The sequence below is a fragment of the Enhydra lutris genome, unplaced genomic scaffold (assembly GCF_002288905.1).
Source record: "Enhydra lutris kenyoni isolate GAN:26980312 unplaced genomic scaffold, ASM228890v2 scaffoldscaffold13, whole genome shotgun sequence".
NCBI classification, from domain to species: domain Eukaryota; kingdom Metazoa; phylum Chordata; class Mammalia; order Carnivora; family Mustelidae; genus Enhydra; species Enhydra lutris.
This window is the reverse complement of record NW_019154097.1, coordinates 17123468-17138442: the sequence shown is the minus strand read 5'-3', so window position 1 is coordinate 17138442 and position 14975 is coordinate 17123468. Positions and strand designations below refer to the sequence as shown.

The window sequence follows — 14975 nt, the reverse complement described above, 5'->3', positions numbered from 1 at the left end:
TGTAATCCCTGCTGGCCTCCAGACCAGGTGACCTACTCTCTCAGAGAGTCGTGTAGCTTCTCTATGTGTGGCAAACCCGTGGCGTGCCCCTCAAGCTGAAGCTCCAGACAAGTAAATGAGCACTTTTCACAAGACTGGGGGTGTGTTTCAATCTGCTGTCTCCATAGTGCCCTGGGGATGTTGGCCTGTTGAGAACTGTCTGATTGTTAGAGTTCTGTGGAACTAGGAACATAAGCCCCCCTGGTCACCAGAGCCAGATGATCCGGAGCATCTGACATGCAGAATGCATGCCCCTGCCGGCTGTCACAGGACACAGGACAGTGCAGGGCTGGGGTGCACCGAGGAGCTTTCATGAGGGCACCTGGCCCTTCTGAACAAGAAAGCCAAGAGAGCAGAAAGGAAACACTTGTCAATTCAGAGAGGCCAGCATGGACTCCGCCACCACAGGCCACCATCAGCTTGAGCTGACGGTCACTTCATGTGCACTCAAGGCTGTGACACTCTGGCTTCCAGAAGGTAACAACCCCTCCATGATGTGCTAACAAATGACAGGGCAGCTGGTCAGAAGCCACTGTTCACTGGCTTCCTGCTTGGACTCTGGGAAAGCGGTAGGTGTGTTCTCTCTCAGTCTAACACTTCACCCTCAAAATCCTCAGAGAGAGCAGAAGGAGGGTTCTGGCAATTTCTGAGGAGAAAGAAAAATGACCTGGAGAATCACCAATGGTTTTCCTCTACCCTCTCAGTCCCTGTCACTAGGGGAAAAAAATGGTTTTAAATGTAATGATTTATTTTTAGAGGGGCCAAACCATTACTTCTAAGAGATCAGGTTTTTTTTTTTTTAAGATTTTATTTATTTATTCAACAGAGATCACAAGTAGGCAGAAAGGCAGTCAGAGAGAGGAGGAAGCAGGCTCCCCACTGAGCAGAGAGCCCGATGCGGGGCTCGATCCCAGGACCCTGAGATCATGACCTGAGCTGAAGGCAGAGGCTTTAACCCACTGAGCCACCCAGGCGCCCCAGAGATCAGGTTTTCCGGCTTTCAAAAGGAAACAACATGCAGTTGGTGGCTTGGATAGCAAGGATACAACAAGAAAATTCTGCAGTCGCAAAACTCGCACGTGAGCTCTTCAGGGAGTATAAGCCTGTCATCATGGTAGCTCAGGAAACAGTACAAGCCTGTCTGAGACGCTCTATTGTTCTGGACCGCCAGCAATAAGAAAACAGTTACTCCTTTAAGGTAAAAGACACCTAGAGCCTTAATGGCAGACACAACCACAGAAGATACGCCATCTGGAGCAGGAGACAGAAATTTTTCTAGAAGTGGTCATAAAATAAGTACTTCAGGCTTTGCAGGCCACACGGTCTCTGTTGGAACTACTCAACTGTGCTGTCCTAGCACGAAGTTAGCCCTAGACAACACATAAATGAATGGGGATGGCCATGTTCTTTTTTTTTTTTTTTTTAAAGATTTTATTTATTTATTTGACAGACAGAGATCACAAGTAGGCAGAGAGGCAGGCAGAGAGAGAAAGAGGAGGAAGCAGGCTCCCTGCAGAGCAGAGAGCCCGATGCGGGGCTCGATCCCAGGACACTGGGATCATGACCTGAGCCAAAGGCAGAGGCTTTAACCCACTGAGCCACCCAGGTGCCCTGGGGATGGCCATGTTCTAATAAAACTTTATTTGTGCACACTGAAATCTGAACTTGACATAATTTTCATGTGTCATGAAATAGTCCTTAAAAGACTGTTTTCCTTTCTTTTATAACTGTAAGAGCCACATACAGCTATAGGTCCTATCTACACAGGCTGCAGGCCCGATTTGGCCTGTGGGCTATTGTTTGCTGACCCTTGGCCTAGATAGAAAATTGGAATTTCCATTTTTCTTAATTCTGTAGCTGCTATATGAAACTAATTTTCTGGGGCGCCTGGGTGGTTCATTGGGTTAAAGCCTCTGCCTTCGGCTCAGGTCATGGTCCCAGGGTCCTGGGATCAAGCCTCACATCAGGCTCTCTGCTCAGCAGGGAGCCTGCTTCCTCTTCTCTCCCTCTCTGCCTGCCTCTCTGCCTACTTGGGACCTCTGTCAAATAAATAAATAAAATCTTTTTAAAAAATTAAATTGATTTTCCTTCTTGTCTCACTGGGATTCTGAAATCACACTAGTTAAAATTGATAAATGGAAAAAACAAAACAAAACAAAAAAACGAGACAAATAAATCAACTATCACAGCATTCTCAACCCAAATACCCAGGCTGGGAATCATCTAGTTGGGGCCACTGAGAGAACTCATTCGCAACACACCACCAGGCCCCATCTTATTCAATACAGTAGGAGATCTATGGCTTGCTGAAGGCTTGCATTCCAGTGGTATTTTTAAACTCATTCAGTGTGAGCGATCTCCTTGTTTAGACTCTGCAGTAGAATATTATTCAGAGGTTGGGCTGAGGGAGGGGGAGGAGGGGCTGGGAAATGCACCAACTTCTGAAATTCAGTAGTTCTCCTCCCAACACACATTAGGCCATTTCTTAGTCTCCAGAAAAGACAGGTCAGGTGGATTTCTTGGAAACACGTTAATGTATTGATGAGGTCCTCTCATCCTTCCAATACGTGCCCTCTCTCCCTACAAAAACATGTTACTATTTAAAACCAAGGGGCATCTTCACACTCACAATGGAAGAGTGAAACACAACCCCAGGAGAAGCGGGTTCTGAAATCGGTGGCAGATGCGATGTGTACTTGAAGGGGATGGGCTCATCACATAAAATATAGGATGTCCAGTTAAACCTGAATTTCGGGTCAACAAGTAATCTTTTAGTATAAAAGTGTGCCCCAGGCAATAACTGGGCACCCTATATTTTTAGTTGCTAAATGTGATGACCCTGGTAGGGGACAGGGAAAAAAGGGGGCCAGCCTAGAGCAGAAGGTAATTACTGGGGGGAAATTAGAATTTGTTAAAGGTCTAGGAGTGGTGCTTATTAGGAAAGAGTTACCCACCAGAGACTGGGAACACCAGTTTCCTGTTCTGGTTAAAGTCAGGGGACAAAGGGAAGGGCAAGCAGAATGACTTACATGCCAGTGTCTGAAGAAATTTAAAACCAGTGCTGCTTAGGGGAGTACTGGAGGCTGACAGAACTGAACACCACCAACTCTGTTGGTGGTTACACAAATCTACACATGTGTTAAAATTCTGAGAAGTCAGTTAAGCTTTTGACTCTTGATTTCTGCTCAGATCAAGATCTCAGGGTCATGAGATCAGGCTCTGCGCTGAGCATGAGCCTGCTTAAGATTCCCTCTCTCCTCTCCCTCTGCCACTCCCCCCTCAAAAATGTATACATCAGAACAGTCACATGTGCTCTGTTAATTGTCTTTTAAAGAGGGCTTTCAGTTGTTATGTCTCACGGAGAATTCACCAGTTCCTCGAGCAAGCTGCATAAGGAACTGATTTAAGTAGCCGTCCTGACTCTAACCCAAGACTATGGTTCTCCTACAAGGTCCCCATCCCCAAAGGCCCACAAAGGGTTTCTGACAGGCCCACCCACAAATCTGCCCAACATGCCTAAACCTATCTACATCTCACTTAGCTTCCCACTATAACACTACACCCCAGCACCTTCTCATACTCCTGACAATTCAATAAAATATGCTGTGAAAAGCAGAAGTGGCAAGCTGGTGGCCCAGGATGGGGGCTGGCAGGGGGGTACTAGGATGGGAAATGGATCCAGCCCACACTGTGTTAAAATCTCATTATGTTAGGTTTGGCCCACACAGTGTTTAAGTCGTTGTGAACATTTAAACATCAACAGACTTCCTTCAAAAGCTGGATCTCCAGGTTTTCTCTTGAAAAAGCAGAAGATCCTGGGCATGTGTTCCCACAAAGTTCCAATCAGCTAGGGTTGAGTGCTGCCTATCCCTGAGGCGCCCGCCCTGTCTGGGTCACCACAACCCCAAGAACTCAGACATCTTGTCAACGTGGCATCCGTACACATCTGGGTTTTTAACACCAGGCATTCGGCCGGGTGTCTGGCCATGAAAAGCTCTCAGAAACTGGGAGACCCCTCCTCGCTCCCCCTAAAAAATGCAAGAGGATGAAGTTGCCATATTTTACTTGCTTTTAGAGCTCTGGGGTTCCCTGTCTCCCTACAGGGGAGATGTTCCACGCCTGCCCTTGCACTGCTAAGCCAGTCTACTTCCAGCTTTTCTCTGTAGACCCAGGTTTAGGGCAGACAGACAGCTGGAATCATCCAGAGGTCGTAGCAGCTGACATGTCCAGACACAGATGATGGTGGAAGGTGGAAGGGAGGGGGTCGCTGAGCAATTGAAATTACTTTCCCCGTCACCTCCTCTTCTCTGTGTTGTCAGAATGAGTACTTCCTCTTCCTTCTCCCTTCTCAGATCCAATACTGCCCAGGTATCTACCATTCTCACTCCAGGGTGAATAAAGATGAGGGTGATCAGGCTACTAGAGTCTTACTTCTAGTAGTTGGTGGCAGTAAAGCATATATCCTAGCCTCCAGGCTCTGCCCTGGCTTTTGACTCATCCCCACCAGACCTTTCCCACCAATTGTTAAATATCCTTCCGCTTCAGTTGCGAGTTTTATTTAATGAACAGCACTGTGTGTTGAACACAGACGTTCAGACTTTGCTATTCATGAACAAGGCTGGCTGCACGGCACCTGGTAAAGAAAAATGGGGCCCTCAGGGGTTAGGGTAACTCATGATAGTCTCAAGCTTTTCAGATTTTTAAAAAACTGACCTTTTTTCCCCCAGCTTTATTGAAGTATGATTGACAAGTAAGGATTGTATATACAATGTACATGATTTTTGATATACGTATATACTACAAAATGATCATCACAATGTAATATATCCATTACCTCAAATAGTTGCAATTTGTGGGCATGTGTGTGTCTGTGTCTGTCTGTGTGTGATGATAACACAGGAGACCTACTCTCTTAGCAAGTTTCCAGTATATAACACATTATTATTAACCTTAGTCATCATGTTATATATTAGGTCTTCTGAACTTACTCATCTTCTAATTAAAGTTGTAGGCTTGATTAATATCTTCCCTTTGTCCCACCTCCCAGGCCCTAGTAAAACCCATTACACTGTGTATTATATAAATTTGACTTTTTTTTTTTTTTTAAGATCTCACGTATAAGTGAGATCACACAGTATTTGTTTCTCTGCATTTGGTTTACTTCACATAACATAATGCCTTTATGGTCCATCCGTGTAGTCACACATGGCAGAACTTCCTCCTTTTTTAAGGCTGAATAATATGCCATTATACTATATACCACATTTTCTTTATCCATTCATCGGACAATGGACACTTGGGTTTTTCCATGTCTTTGGCTATAATAAATAATGCTGTGGATATCTCCTCAAAGTAGAGAGTCTATTTCCTCCAGAGCTACACCCAGTTGGATTGCTGGACCACACGGCAGGTCTATTTTTAATTTCTTGAGGAACCGCTCTACTCTTCTCTGCATTTCAGATCTTAGCTGCCTCACGGTCCCACTGGAACAAGGAAACTTCTACACCACTTCCCACCCCATTAGAGGCGGCAGGTATTATCAGCCCATGTTGGCAAATCAGGCCATAGAAACTCAGTGTTTGAGACCGACCAGAAGCCCCATAGAGAAGGCTCTATGCCTCTCAGCCAGGAGGACCTCTCCTAGATCCCAGCCTCTCTCTCATGTTACAGACAGCCCAGGCATACTCTCAGAGCTGCCCAAATCCTAGAGCCCTGTGTGCTAGTCACTGACCTCAAAGTTGTCACCATTTTTGCTCAGACGCAGAGAAAGATCCCTCGCTTACCACTAAAGGGGTTAACTTTTCAAGCATATGTTTTTCTCTTAAGAATAACATTTTTTATAACCCTCAAAGTTTTAAGTTTCAGCTCTGAATTTAAAAATAAAGTGAATACTCAGATGACTGGTTATAATTTAGAAGTAGGGGGGGAAATCCCACCTACCTAGAATAGTAAGACCAGTATAATTCAGCAAAAAAGTAAGGACAGCTTTTACAAATGCTCTGAAGACATCTGATGGGGCACAGACTGTCAAGAGCCTGGTAGCCCTCAGGGTAATGAATTCGGCTGCTGGGTGGGGGATGATGGGCAGGAGGATGTGTCCTGAGGTCTGGCCCACAAACTTCTCATCTACACCTAGAGCTTTTATCTTGGGGACACATATGGATTTTCTTTCCGCTCCATCTTATGCAAGGGAAAGGTACTGTGTTCCCTGTTCCCGTCTACTGCCTGAACTCATGTGATGCAACAGAACCGCTGATCCTCAGGTCAAAGACTAACCCCACAGCATTTTTTTATATATGTTCAAGCATTATGTAAATAGGCTCTAGGCTGTCTTTATCTGTCTCTCTCGTAATAATCTTTTGAAGATTTTAATCCAACGAGAAATGAAGGGAGAAAAAAAATGACATAAGAATTAACCCAGGGCCACGTAGCTCCAACGCACACCACCCCACACAAACCTCTGCTTCTGCTGGCATTTCCTGTCAGAAATAGGTCTCAGCTGTGCAGTATTCTCCCAAACCCACAGCACTCATGTGCGAACATTCCTCGGCAAAGGATCCCGTGCTGGGCGACCATCACCCACAATCCTATCCATGTTCTCTTGGGCCTTGTTCCTGTACAGGGGTGGCCTCTGTGAGTTGTGCTTCAGGACAGAGAAGAGTCTGGGTGAGGCTGACGCCTTCTGCACATGAAGGGTTGGTTCAGAAGAGGGACGCTACAAGTAAGGATGAGGGAAGCCTCCACGACAGCTTTGCGAGAATAAACTCCTCTTTGATAGCCCAGTGACAAGCTATGCCTGTGTGCGCGCAGACTGGCTTAGGAGAATCATTAACCATCATCGAGTAAATGAGTCTCAATTGCGGCTTGTCCTGGCAGCCCACTAGAGTTGCCCACGTGAGAAGCAGCTGCATCACGAACCAGGCGTGGGGGGCAGTGGAGGGGCTGCCACCAGACTCCATGGCCTGATCTGCTATGGGACCATCTAGAGCACTGTAATAGGTACCATGCACCTCTCAGTGTCTTCCCACAGTAAGTTGGCTATCGACCGCACTGTATGACTTCTTGTCTCACTGAGGTGCCCCCTCCGGGAATTTGGTGGCCCATGGTTTTAATCAGCCAATCCCAAGTATACCCTTCAAACCAGGGTCTTCAAGTGACCAACAGATAGAAATTTCACTATATTTAAATCAGTTAAAGCAACTACCTAAATAGAGACCTCTTCTTGATCAGCCACTTGACATGAGAGGAACATGCTGGATCACTTTCAAACTGAGCTTTGTTCAGGCTCCCGCTGATCATGACTGAATTGATCTTTTATTCTACTTTGCCTCTTGAAGATATCCACAGCACACAAACTCCTGGACATGTCGCAATGGGTATGAGGCACAGATCAAGACCCAGGCCGCCATCTTTCTTGACCATTCATCTTCTGTCCCTTTGCAGGTGTGCTCCACTTGTGTTCCCCAGAACAGCAGCTGCAGCTGGGAACAGCATCTCCTGGGAACTTGTTAGAAATGCAAGTTCTCAGGCCCCACCCCGGGCCTACAGAATCAAACACGTTGCCAGGGGGGTGCCTAGCAAGCTCTCAGGGGATCTTAATACACTAAGGTTTGAGAATCACCGTTCTACACCTTACCTGGCAAACTCTCTGTGCCCAATGGCTGTTGCCGCTATTACTAGAAGTCCTAAGCCCTGCTGGGTCTCCTTAGGTTGTTTATTATGTGAGGCTGGTAATAAATTGGTATCATATAAACACCCTGGGTGATTTATGTGAGGGGCTCAGATATGTATACCTTGTTCCTAAAGACTCTTCTAGAACAGGAATTTCCCACCTCAAGATACTGATTGTCTAAAATTTTTCTGTTAATTTTGAGAGAGCAATCGCCCACCCAGATGTGAATATTCTGGGTTACAAAAACGTTAGTGATTACCAAAAGCTCACTTAATGTCAAAAGATACAACAGATGCACACTGTTTTTCCAACAGTCCAAACATTTGGACAACAAACTCACAAAACCCTGGTGAAAATACACCCTGATTTTGTAACATTATGAAACACCTAGGGGGTGCTGGACGTACTACTTCACAGTATCCTTACGAAACCCAAATAAATCCATGCATAAGAAAAGCACATCGTAAAGTTCAAAGCTCTACTTACATCTGGAGGTCATAAAAGGTTGACCTGTTGACCCAAAGGAATTTTGTTGTATCCACAAATTTTTTAAAAGTTTTGAAACTAGTTCTTTCTTAAATGGGAGATCTCACATTTTTAAAAAGCAGATTTCCGACTTCTCTAGATGAGTGGACGTAACAACATAGAACTCACTCGCATTCTCATGTGGTATAAATTCACTGGATCCTAACCAAAGAGCGGTGACTGTTCTCCAGGTCCTCACTGCTGCCCCCCACCCCCAGCTTCCATGTTACACAAACTCCCCCGGAGCCTTTAAATTTGCAACTCCTATCCACCATAAACAATCCTTTTCACTGTTATTAGTGGTATCCTTCTGCACTGGAAATGCTCAATACCTACTCTGTTCATTTGAATTTCCCAGTTTGACAAAAATGTTGAAGTTAACAGAATTCATCTTCCATTCTTAGTGTCCATTTTCTGTTTAAAGATCCATGAGTTATGATTCAGTGATTCACTTGTAACTAAAGAGCTTTGGCGGAGTGCTTTCTGAGTCCTTGCTCTGAGCACGTCCCATGAAATTTCTCAAATAACCCTCACAACAATTCCATGAGATAGGTATTATCATTATCTCCATCTTACTGATGAGGAAAACGAGGGACAGTGAGGTCATACAGATACTAAGAGAAAAGCCAGGACTCGAGCCAAGGCTTTCGGACACCAGAAGCCTTGCTCGTAACTAGTCAGACCGTGCGAGGCGCTACCAGCCCAGGGGACCACTGTCTCCATGCATCAGAGTCCATTTGCTGTCTCCATCAATGTCACACCACCTGAAGACGGATGTCACACCACATAATGATTATCGTCAAGTGAGTTGAACAACATTCCCAAAAGGGATCAGTGATGAAATGCGGGTAGTTCAAACGGCCAACAGCAGGGGTCCCAAAAGTGCTGGGCAGCCCAGAAGAAATACAGAAGCACCAGTACCGAGCCCTGGTTTCCCTTAAATACTGACAAATCATAACCCACAAGCCCCGCTGTTTGGCTTTTTTTATGATGACTTTTTAATGATGACTGCTATTCTTTCTCAGGGCTCTTGCCAGAGCAGCGGCCCTTTGTCCCAAGAGGCTAAAGCCTGAAATACTCAGAGGTCCAGATAAGGGGCCAGAGAGGTGGGTGTATGACCTTGCACGTGTACAAGGGACCTGTACGGGGATGGTCCCTGCAAGAATTGGGGTTTTTGTTTTGGTTTGGTTTGTTGTTGTTGTTATTGTTGTTTTTACTGAAGGGTTTGGGGTTTGGATCTCTAAATGCTCTGAGGGGTCCCTGACTTGGGAAGTTGGACTGGGCTGGATCACGTGTAAATGGCAGCCAGGACTTCTGCCCAGGCTATGCAGACCAACCTAAGCGGCCTGGATCAAATGCAGGCTGATTGGCACCCCGGCCCCTGGTCCCACACCGTAACCCGGGTGGTATTCTAGGCCTTATCGTCTCAAGGCAAGAAGAGACACTGAGATGTGAATCCCAGGAAATGCCAAAAGTGTTTCTCGGCAAGTGCACACGGAGCCAACCTAAGCTGTCCACCCACATCCAGGCCTTCTCAGGACAGAGAATGGGATCAGGTGGGAGCCCCAGACCCATTAACTGTGTGAGAGTTTCAAGACGGAGGCAGGGAGCCCAAAGTGAGATCCCCAGAAGGGCAGACTTCACGGAGGCACTTCCAGGCCCACATACCCATAAGCTCATCCCTCTCCTTCTGCCCCCAGGACTCTAGCTCAGGAGGACTCTTGAGGAGCTCCCACACTCATCAGGGTACCTCTTCCAAACCAGATGTGTCGCTAACACAAGGGATTAGGAGTCAGGAGAGATTGGGCTTAATACAACTCTTCCACATCTCTCTGGGTGAGCTTGGATATCTCTGTATCCTCACTGGTAAAGTGAAGATAATGCCCCACACAGCTCAGAATTAAGTTACCTACGCAGGTGTCTGTACATTGTAAATCAGCATACAGATGCAAAAGATCGTTTTCATTATTCCACAGCGTGGGTTCTCATGAAATGACAAAAATTCTCTAAAAAGCATGTGTAGGTTGGGTTGGCCTTCCATATTTGTGACCAGGCTCATGCTGGTCCCTGGTAGAGGCCGAGACCTTGTCCACATGGCTCTGTGGGCTATTGCACATGCTGACCTCTGCAACATGTGCTTATCTTCCCACATGCCCAAGGAAGACTGTCTTCCTCAAGGATGCAGACGTAACATCCTCTCCTGAGGCTGATTTCCAATGAGACTCCATAGCTTCTCTCCCAAGAGAGTGTTACTCATTCAGTTAGAAAGTACATCAGATATTTCCATGCACTGAAACCCAGCTTGGAAGAAGGCCAGAAGGAGGTGAGCCTCCTAGTTTGTCTTGGCCTTTCCCAGTGCTACTCAATCAGTCTGCTTCTCCCTTGTTGGCTCCCACTGGGGCTGTTGGAATCACCTGTACAGTGTGCCCCCAGGAAAAGCAGAAGCTGCCACCATCTTGGGAGTAGCAGTTCAGGACCGGAGTCAATACAGGGGCTCCAGTGCTCTGAAGTGTGGGTTCAAATCCTGGCTTTGACACTCTCTGTTCATGTTGGGCCCTTTCTCTGCAAAATGCGGATAATACAGCATTTCCTGCCTCATCAGTTTGTTAGTATTAAATGACATAATGTGTGTTGAAATGCCCTTTAGTCTCATTATTGAGTTTGTGCCTTTAGCTACTGACTGAACCTCTTCACGCTTTTGGCTTTTCCTTTCTCATATTAAGTGTTCCAAATAAGTAATAAACTAACAAGAAACCAATAAATGCCTTCTGATAATTAGGAAGGTCATTATGTTATATGTGATTTGACCCAGTCTTCAGGACTTGCTCCAATGCCTCCTCTCCGGGGAATGTTCTGCAACTCCTAGAGGCTGGTTTACCTGCTCACGTGAGTGCTCATTTGCATAAGTACTCCTGGCACTGCATGGTAATTGTTTGTGCTTCTCCTTTAGATTATTAAAAACTTAAGGTTAAAAAAAAAAAAAAAAGCTGATCACACAGTGCCTTGCTGAATAGATGATGCTCAATAAATGGCAATTGTATTATTACTCTCCGGAATTATTATTCACATTTATTCTGCTACAGAAGCATTCTGCTCTGTCCTGATACTACCACTTTGGAATGTCCCCACAGGTGGAAGGGAGCAGAGAAAGTTGCCAAAGATGGACCTGCTCTTCTTTTGCAAGAGGTAGGATGAGAGATCCATCTTTTCTCATTGATCAGGCTCTGGATTCAACTGGAAGATTCCATTTAAAGTACCACAGTTTCTGAGTATTTCATTCCAGCAGGTGTGGGGGAGGAATCCCAGATGACCGTGTTGCAAATGGGTCACAGGACATCTGTCCTCTCAGGATGTAAGTATGTAAAAGGTAGTATCTTTCCTCTGAAGGATGAAACGTGGGGACACTGACGTTTTGGTGTTGATAGTGCCTTCCAGGGGAGGTATGCCGTGAGGACCCGGGGAACGAATAGATGGAGGAATCCTCGGGTGATAGACCTGTGTCTGAAGCAGCGGGAGGCACTGATGCTGGACACAGCCCTGGCCTTTGTCAGAATGAAAGGGGAAAATGTAAAAAGCTGTTCAGGCTCTGTGCTCCAGAGGCCCTGTCTCGATGCCTCTCAGGACACAGCGATGCTGCAGACGGGAACCGGGGGTTCAGGGGCTCAGGGGCTCTGCCTCAAAACCATCTAATGACAACCACATGCCAGGTACTTCACGTGTCTCAGAGCTAAACCTTGCGAGAAGCCCACGAGGTAGAATGCATGAGCTCACTGTACAGATGAAGGAACAGCAGTCCAGACTAAAGACTGCCCAGGACCCCTCAGCCTAGAATCCTTGTCTCTCTGTTCCGCCGCTTAGGGAGGAGCCCAGGCTGGTGAAGAGGTAAGGACTTGTGTTCATTCTCTTTCTAATTTCCTGACATACTGCAGGAGTGCTAGGCTCTAGAGGAAGGCTTGGGACCTTCCTCCTGACGGTCCCCTGAGAACTCTAGGAAAGCGGAAGAGAGAGGGAGCATTTGCCAAGTTTGGAGAGTGTGCCCTAGGCCAAAGCACAGCATAGAACTATATACTGATTCGGTCGCCAAGACCCGCTGACCTCTCTCATTTCTTAAGTCTCTCCCTGTGTCCCTCACACACACACACACACACACACACACACACACACACACACACAGAGTTAGTGTATCCAAACCAATGACAACACATGTGTTAATTGAAGCTGATACAGTCACGAGAATCATCAGCATCTTCCCGGGTCCAGGACGAACTCAATTCCACAACTGAACAGGCACAAGTATTTGTCTTTAAATGTTATCATACACTCAAGAGAATTCCGAAAAGACTGGCGCAGTCTTTCTTGAAAATCCACCGGGTCCCTCCCGGGATTACCCAAGCCCCTTGGGAAAGGGGTGGCCCCAGCGTTAGCTGCTACTGCCTCCCGGTTCAGAGAGCAAGTCCTTTCATAAGGCTCAGCTGTTCTCAGGCATCCAGGAAAGCTGCTCATGCAAAGGCAGAAAATGTGACAACTGTTGGAAACCCTCACACAGGCCAGGAGCCACTGACCCTCCTCTGGAGCGGCCACTTCGGGGCGGTTAAAGCCGCCCATTATTCAGTTTACATAAAACACCCAGCAGCTACATGGCACGAGTAAGTGAATATCTCCATTCTTATCAAGTTTGACATGACACACTGGCCACACTGCCTTGCCACTAGCTTTAGAAACCGTAAAACAACTTCATTAACCATCCAAATATACATGCACAGAGGGAAAGGGAAAAGAGAAAACAACAACAACAACAAAAACAACAACAAAACAGCCTTCCTGAGTTCTGAAGGACCAAGTTCAAAGATTGCCCAATAGACCAAAAACAAACAAACAAAAAACAAACCATAGCATTTCAACACTGCCGACAAATGTCCCTCTCACTTCAGTGGTCAAGTCTCCAAGACATTTAAAATTTGAAGAGGTTGGTAAAGACGGTCCCAGTACCCTGGGAACCGTATCAAATGATTCTTTAAAAAAAAAAAGGGGGGGGGCTGTGTGCATTTTCCCCATGAAGAATCTGTCCAAAGATTTTGAAAACACTTTAATAGACTTCGATTCCAAAACATTACAGACGATTTCTCCGACAGATTTATATGGGTTTCCAGAGAACTCTTGGACCAAAAAAAAAAAAAAAAAAAAATGGGTACTTAGGTAGAAGAACATCTGGAGATTCTTTTAGGTCAATATGTGAACAGACCTCTTTTAATTGTTAATATTTCATACGGCAGCAGTAATCATTCCCTCATCTGCAAAGGAGATATACAATCCAGCTGCGGTGGCTCCAGTAAAAATACCACATCTGCGGATCGCTGGCAACACTGGGGCAAGATTGCTCAAATCTACACAGTCCCAGAAAGTTCTCTTTTTTCACTCGAGATGCACAAGGGTACACTTTTCCGAAAGTGCATGTAAACTTTGCCAAAACTGGTTGCTCCTCCGTATGCTGAAAATAGGTTTCAGATTGTCCACCCCAGGGAAGAAGGATGCTCTCTTGGAATATTATGCCCAGGACCCAGATGCTCTAAGTAGTTCCCAGACCACCTCCAGGATGGAGGCTTGTGCCAATGTCCTTGTCAGTATCAGAGAGAACAGGGAAAATGAACACCCCGGGTTTCAGGGAGGAGGTTTTACCGCGGGGCTGGCCTAGGGGCTGACTGCTGGTTTCCCACTTAGGAGACAGAAGAGCTTCCTCAGGAAGGGTGGCAGCCACTGTTCTGGTTGCCGTTTTCTTGCTTCTCCAGTGTATGCAGTCAGAGTAGAACCGATCACTGGGTGACTTGATATTCCAGGAATCGCCCCACCCCCACCCCCATGCGTCTGGTCTTTTCCCAAAGCCCAGTAGCAAGCATCTTATTTCTAAGCCAGTCTTCCACATTCAATTCCCCAGCCCAAAGCGCGCCCTGGGGGTTTCTATCCACAGACGTCTAAAAGAAAAAGCCGCGTAGCTGAGCCTTGACGGATTTTTATTCCCCAAACACATGCCCGGCGGCTACTGTGCTGGAATGTCGATGGCCCCGAGACACTCGGGGTCCCCTTCCATCCCAGACAATAGAGCAAGAAAATAAAATGAAAGTGGACTTACTGCTATGGCTTGCAGCCTTTCCTTGTGCAACTCCGCCTCTGCCATCCTGGAGAAGGGCACACAGGGAGGGAGAAAAAGAAAAACAAAACACACGTTGTAGTCAACCTAAGGAAATGGATGGTCACCCTCGGGGGGCTGCGCTAGAAGCTCAGGGGAGAGCCGAGGGGCGGCCGGGGGTCCGCTTGGGGTGGGGGCGGTGGCGGGTAGAGCTGTGCGCTCGGCTGGCTCGCCCCGGCTCAGCCTCCGGCCCCCGCCCGCCCAGCCGCCTGGATGCGCCCCAGCGCCGCCGCTAACTGCAGCTCCCGGCCGCGGCCCGCCGCGCCAGTCGGGGACGTGGGCCACGGGCAGCCGCCGGGAGGGCGCGCCCGCCCCGCGCTGGTCCTCCGCCCTGACGTCTCGGCGCCTCGCTCCGCCCCTGGGGTGCGGGGGACCTGCGGCCACCGCCCCCGCTCCAGTGGCTCTAGGCGGCCAGGAGACGCCGGGCTGTCGCCGCGGGGGAGTTGGGGTCCCCAGGCGCCGACGGGGAGCGCGCGTGCGGTGGGCACCTGGGGCGCGGGCGCAGGGCGAGCGGCTGGGGTGCAGGGCTGGCTCCGGGGTGGACGGGAGCTCTCT

At 47.4% G+C, this 14975-nt stretch overlaps 1 protein-coding gene across 1 annotated transcript in view; it reads right to left on the bottom strand.

Annotated features, from left to right (window-relative positions):
• LOC111146265 (paralemmin 2) overlaps positions 1-14408 on the bottom strand; it is a 136194-nt gene extending 121786 nt beyond the window's left edge. The window contains exon 1 of the mRNA XM_022501740.1: positions 14364-14408. Coding sequence (XP_022357448.1) covers positions 14364-14408 — 45 coding nt within the window. The remainder of the gene's footprint in view (positions 1-14363) is intronic.
• Between the last annotated feature and the right edge of the window lie 567 nt (positions 14409-14975).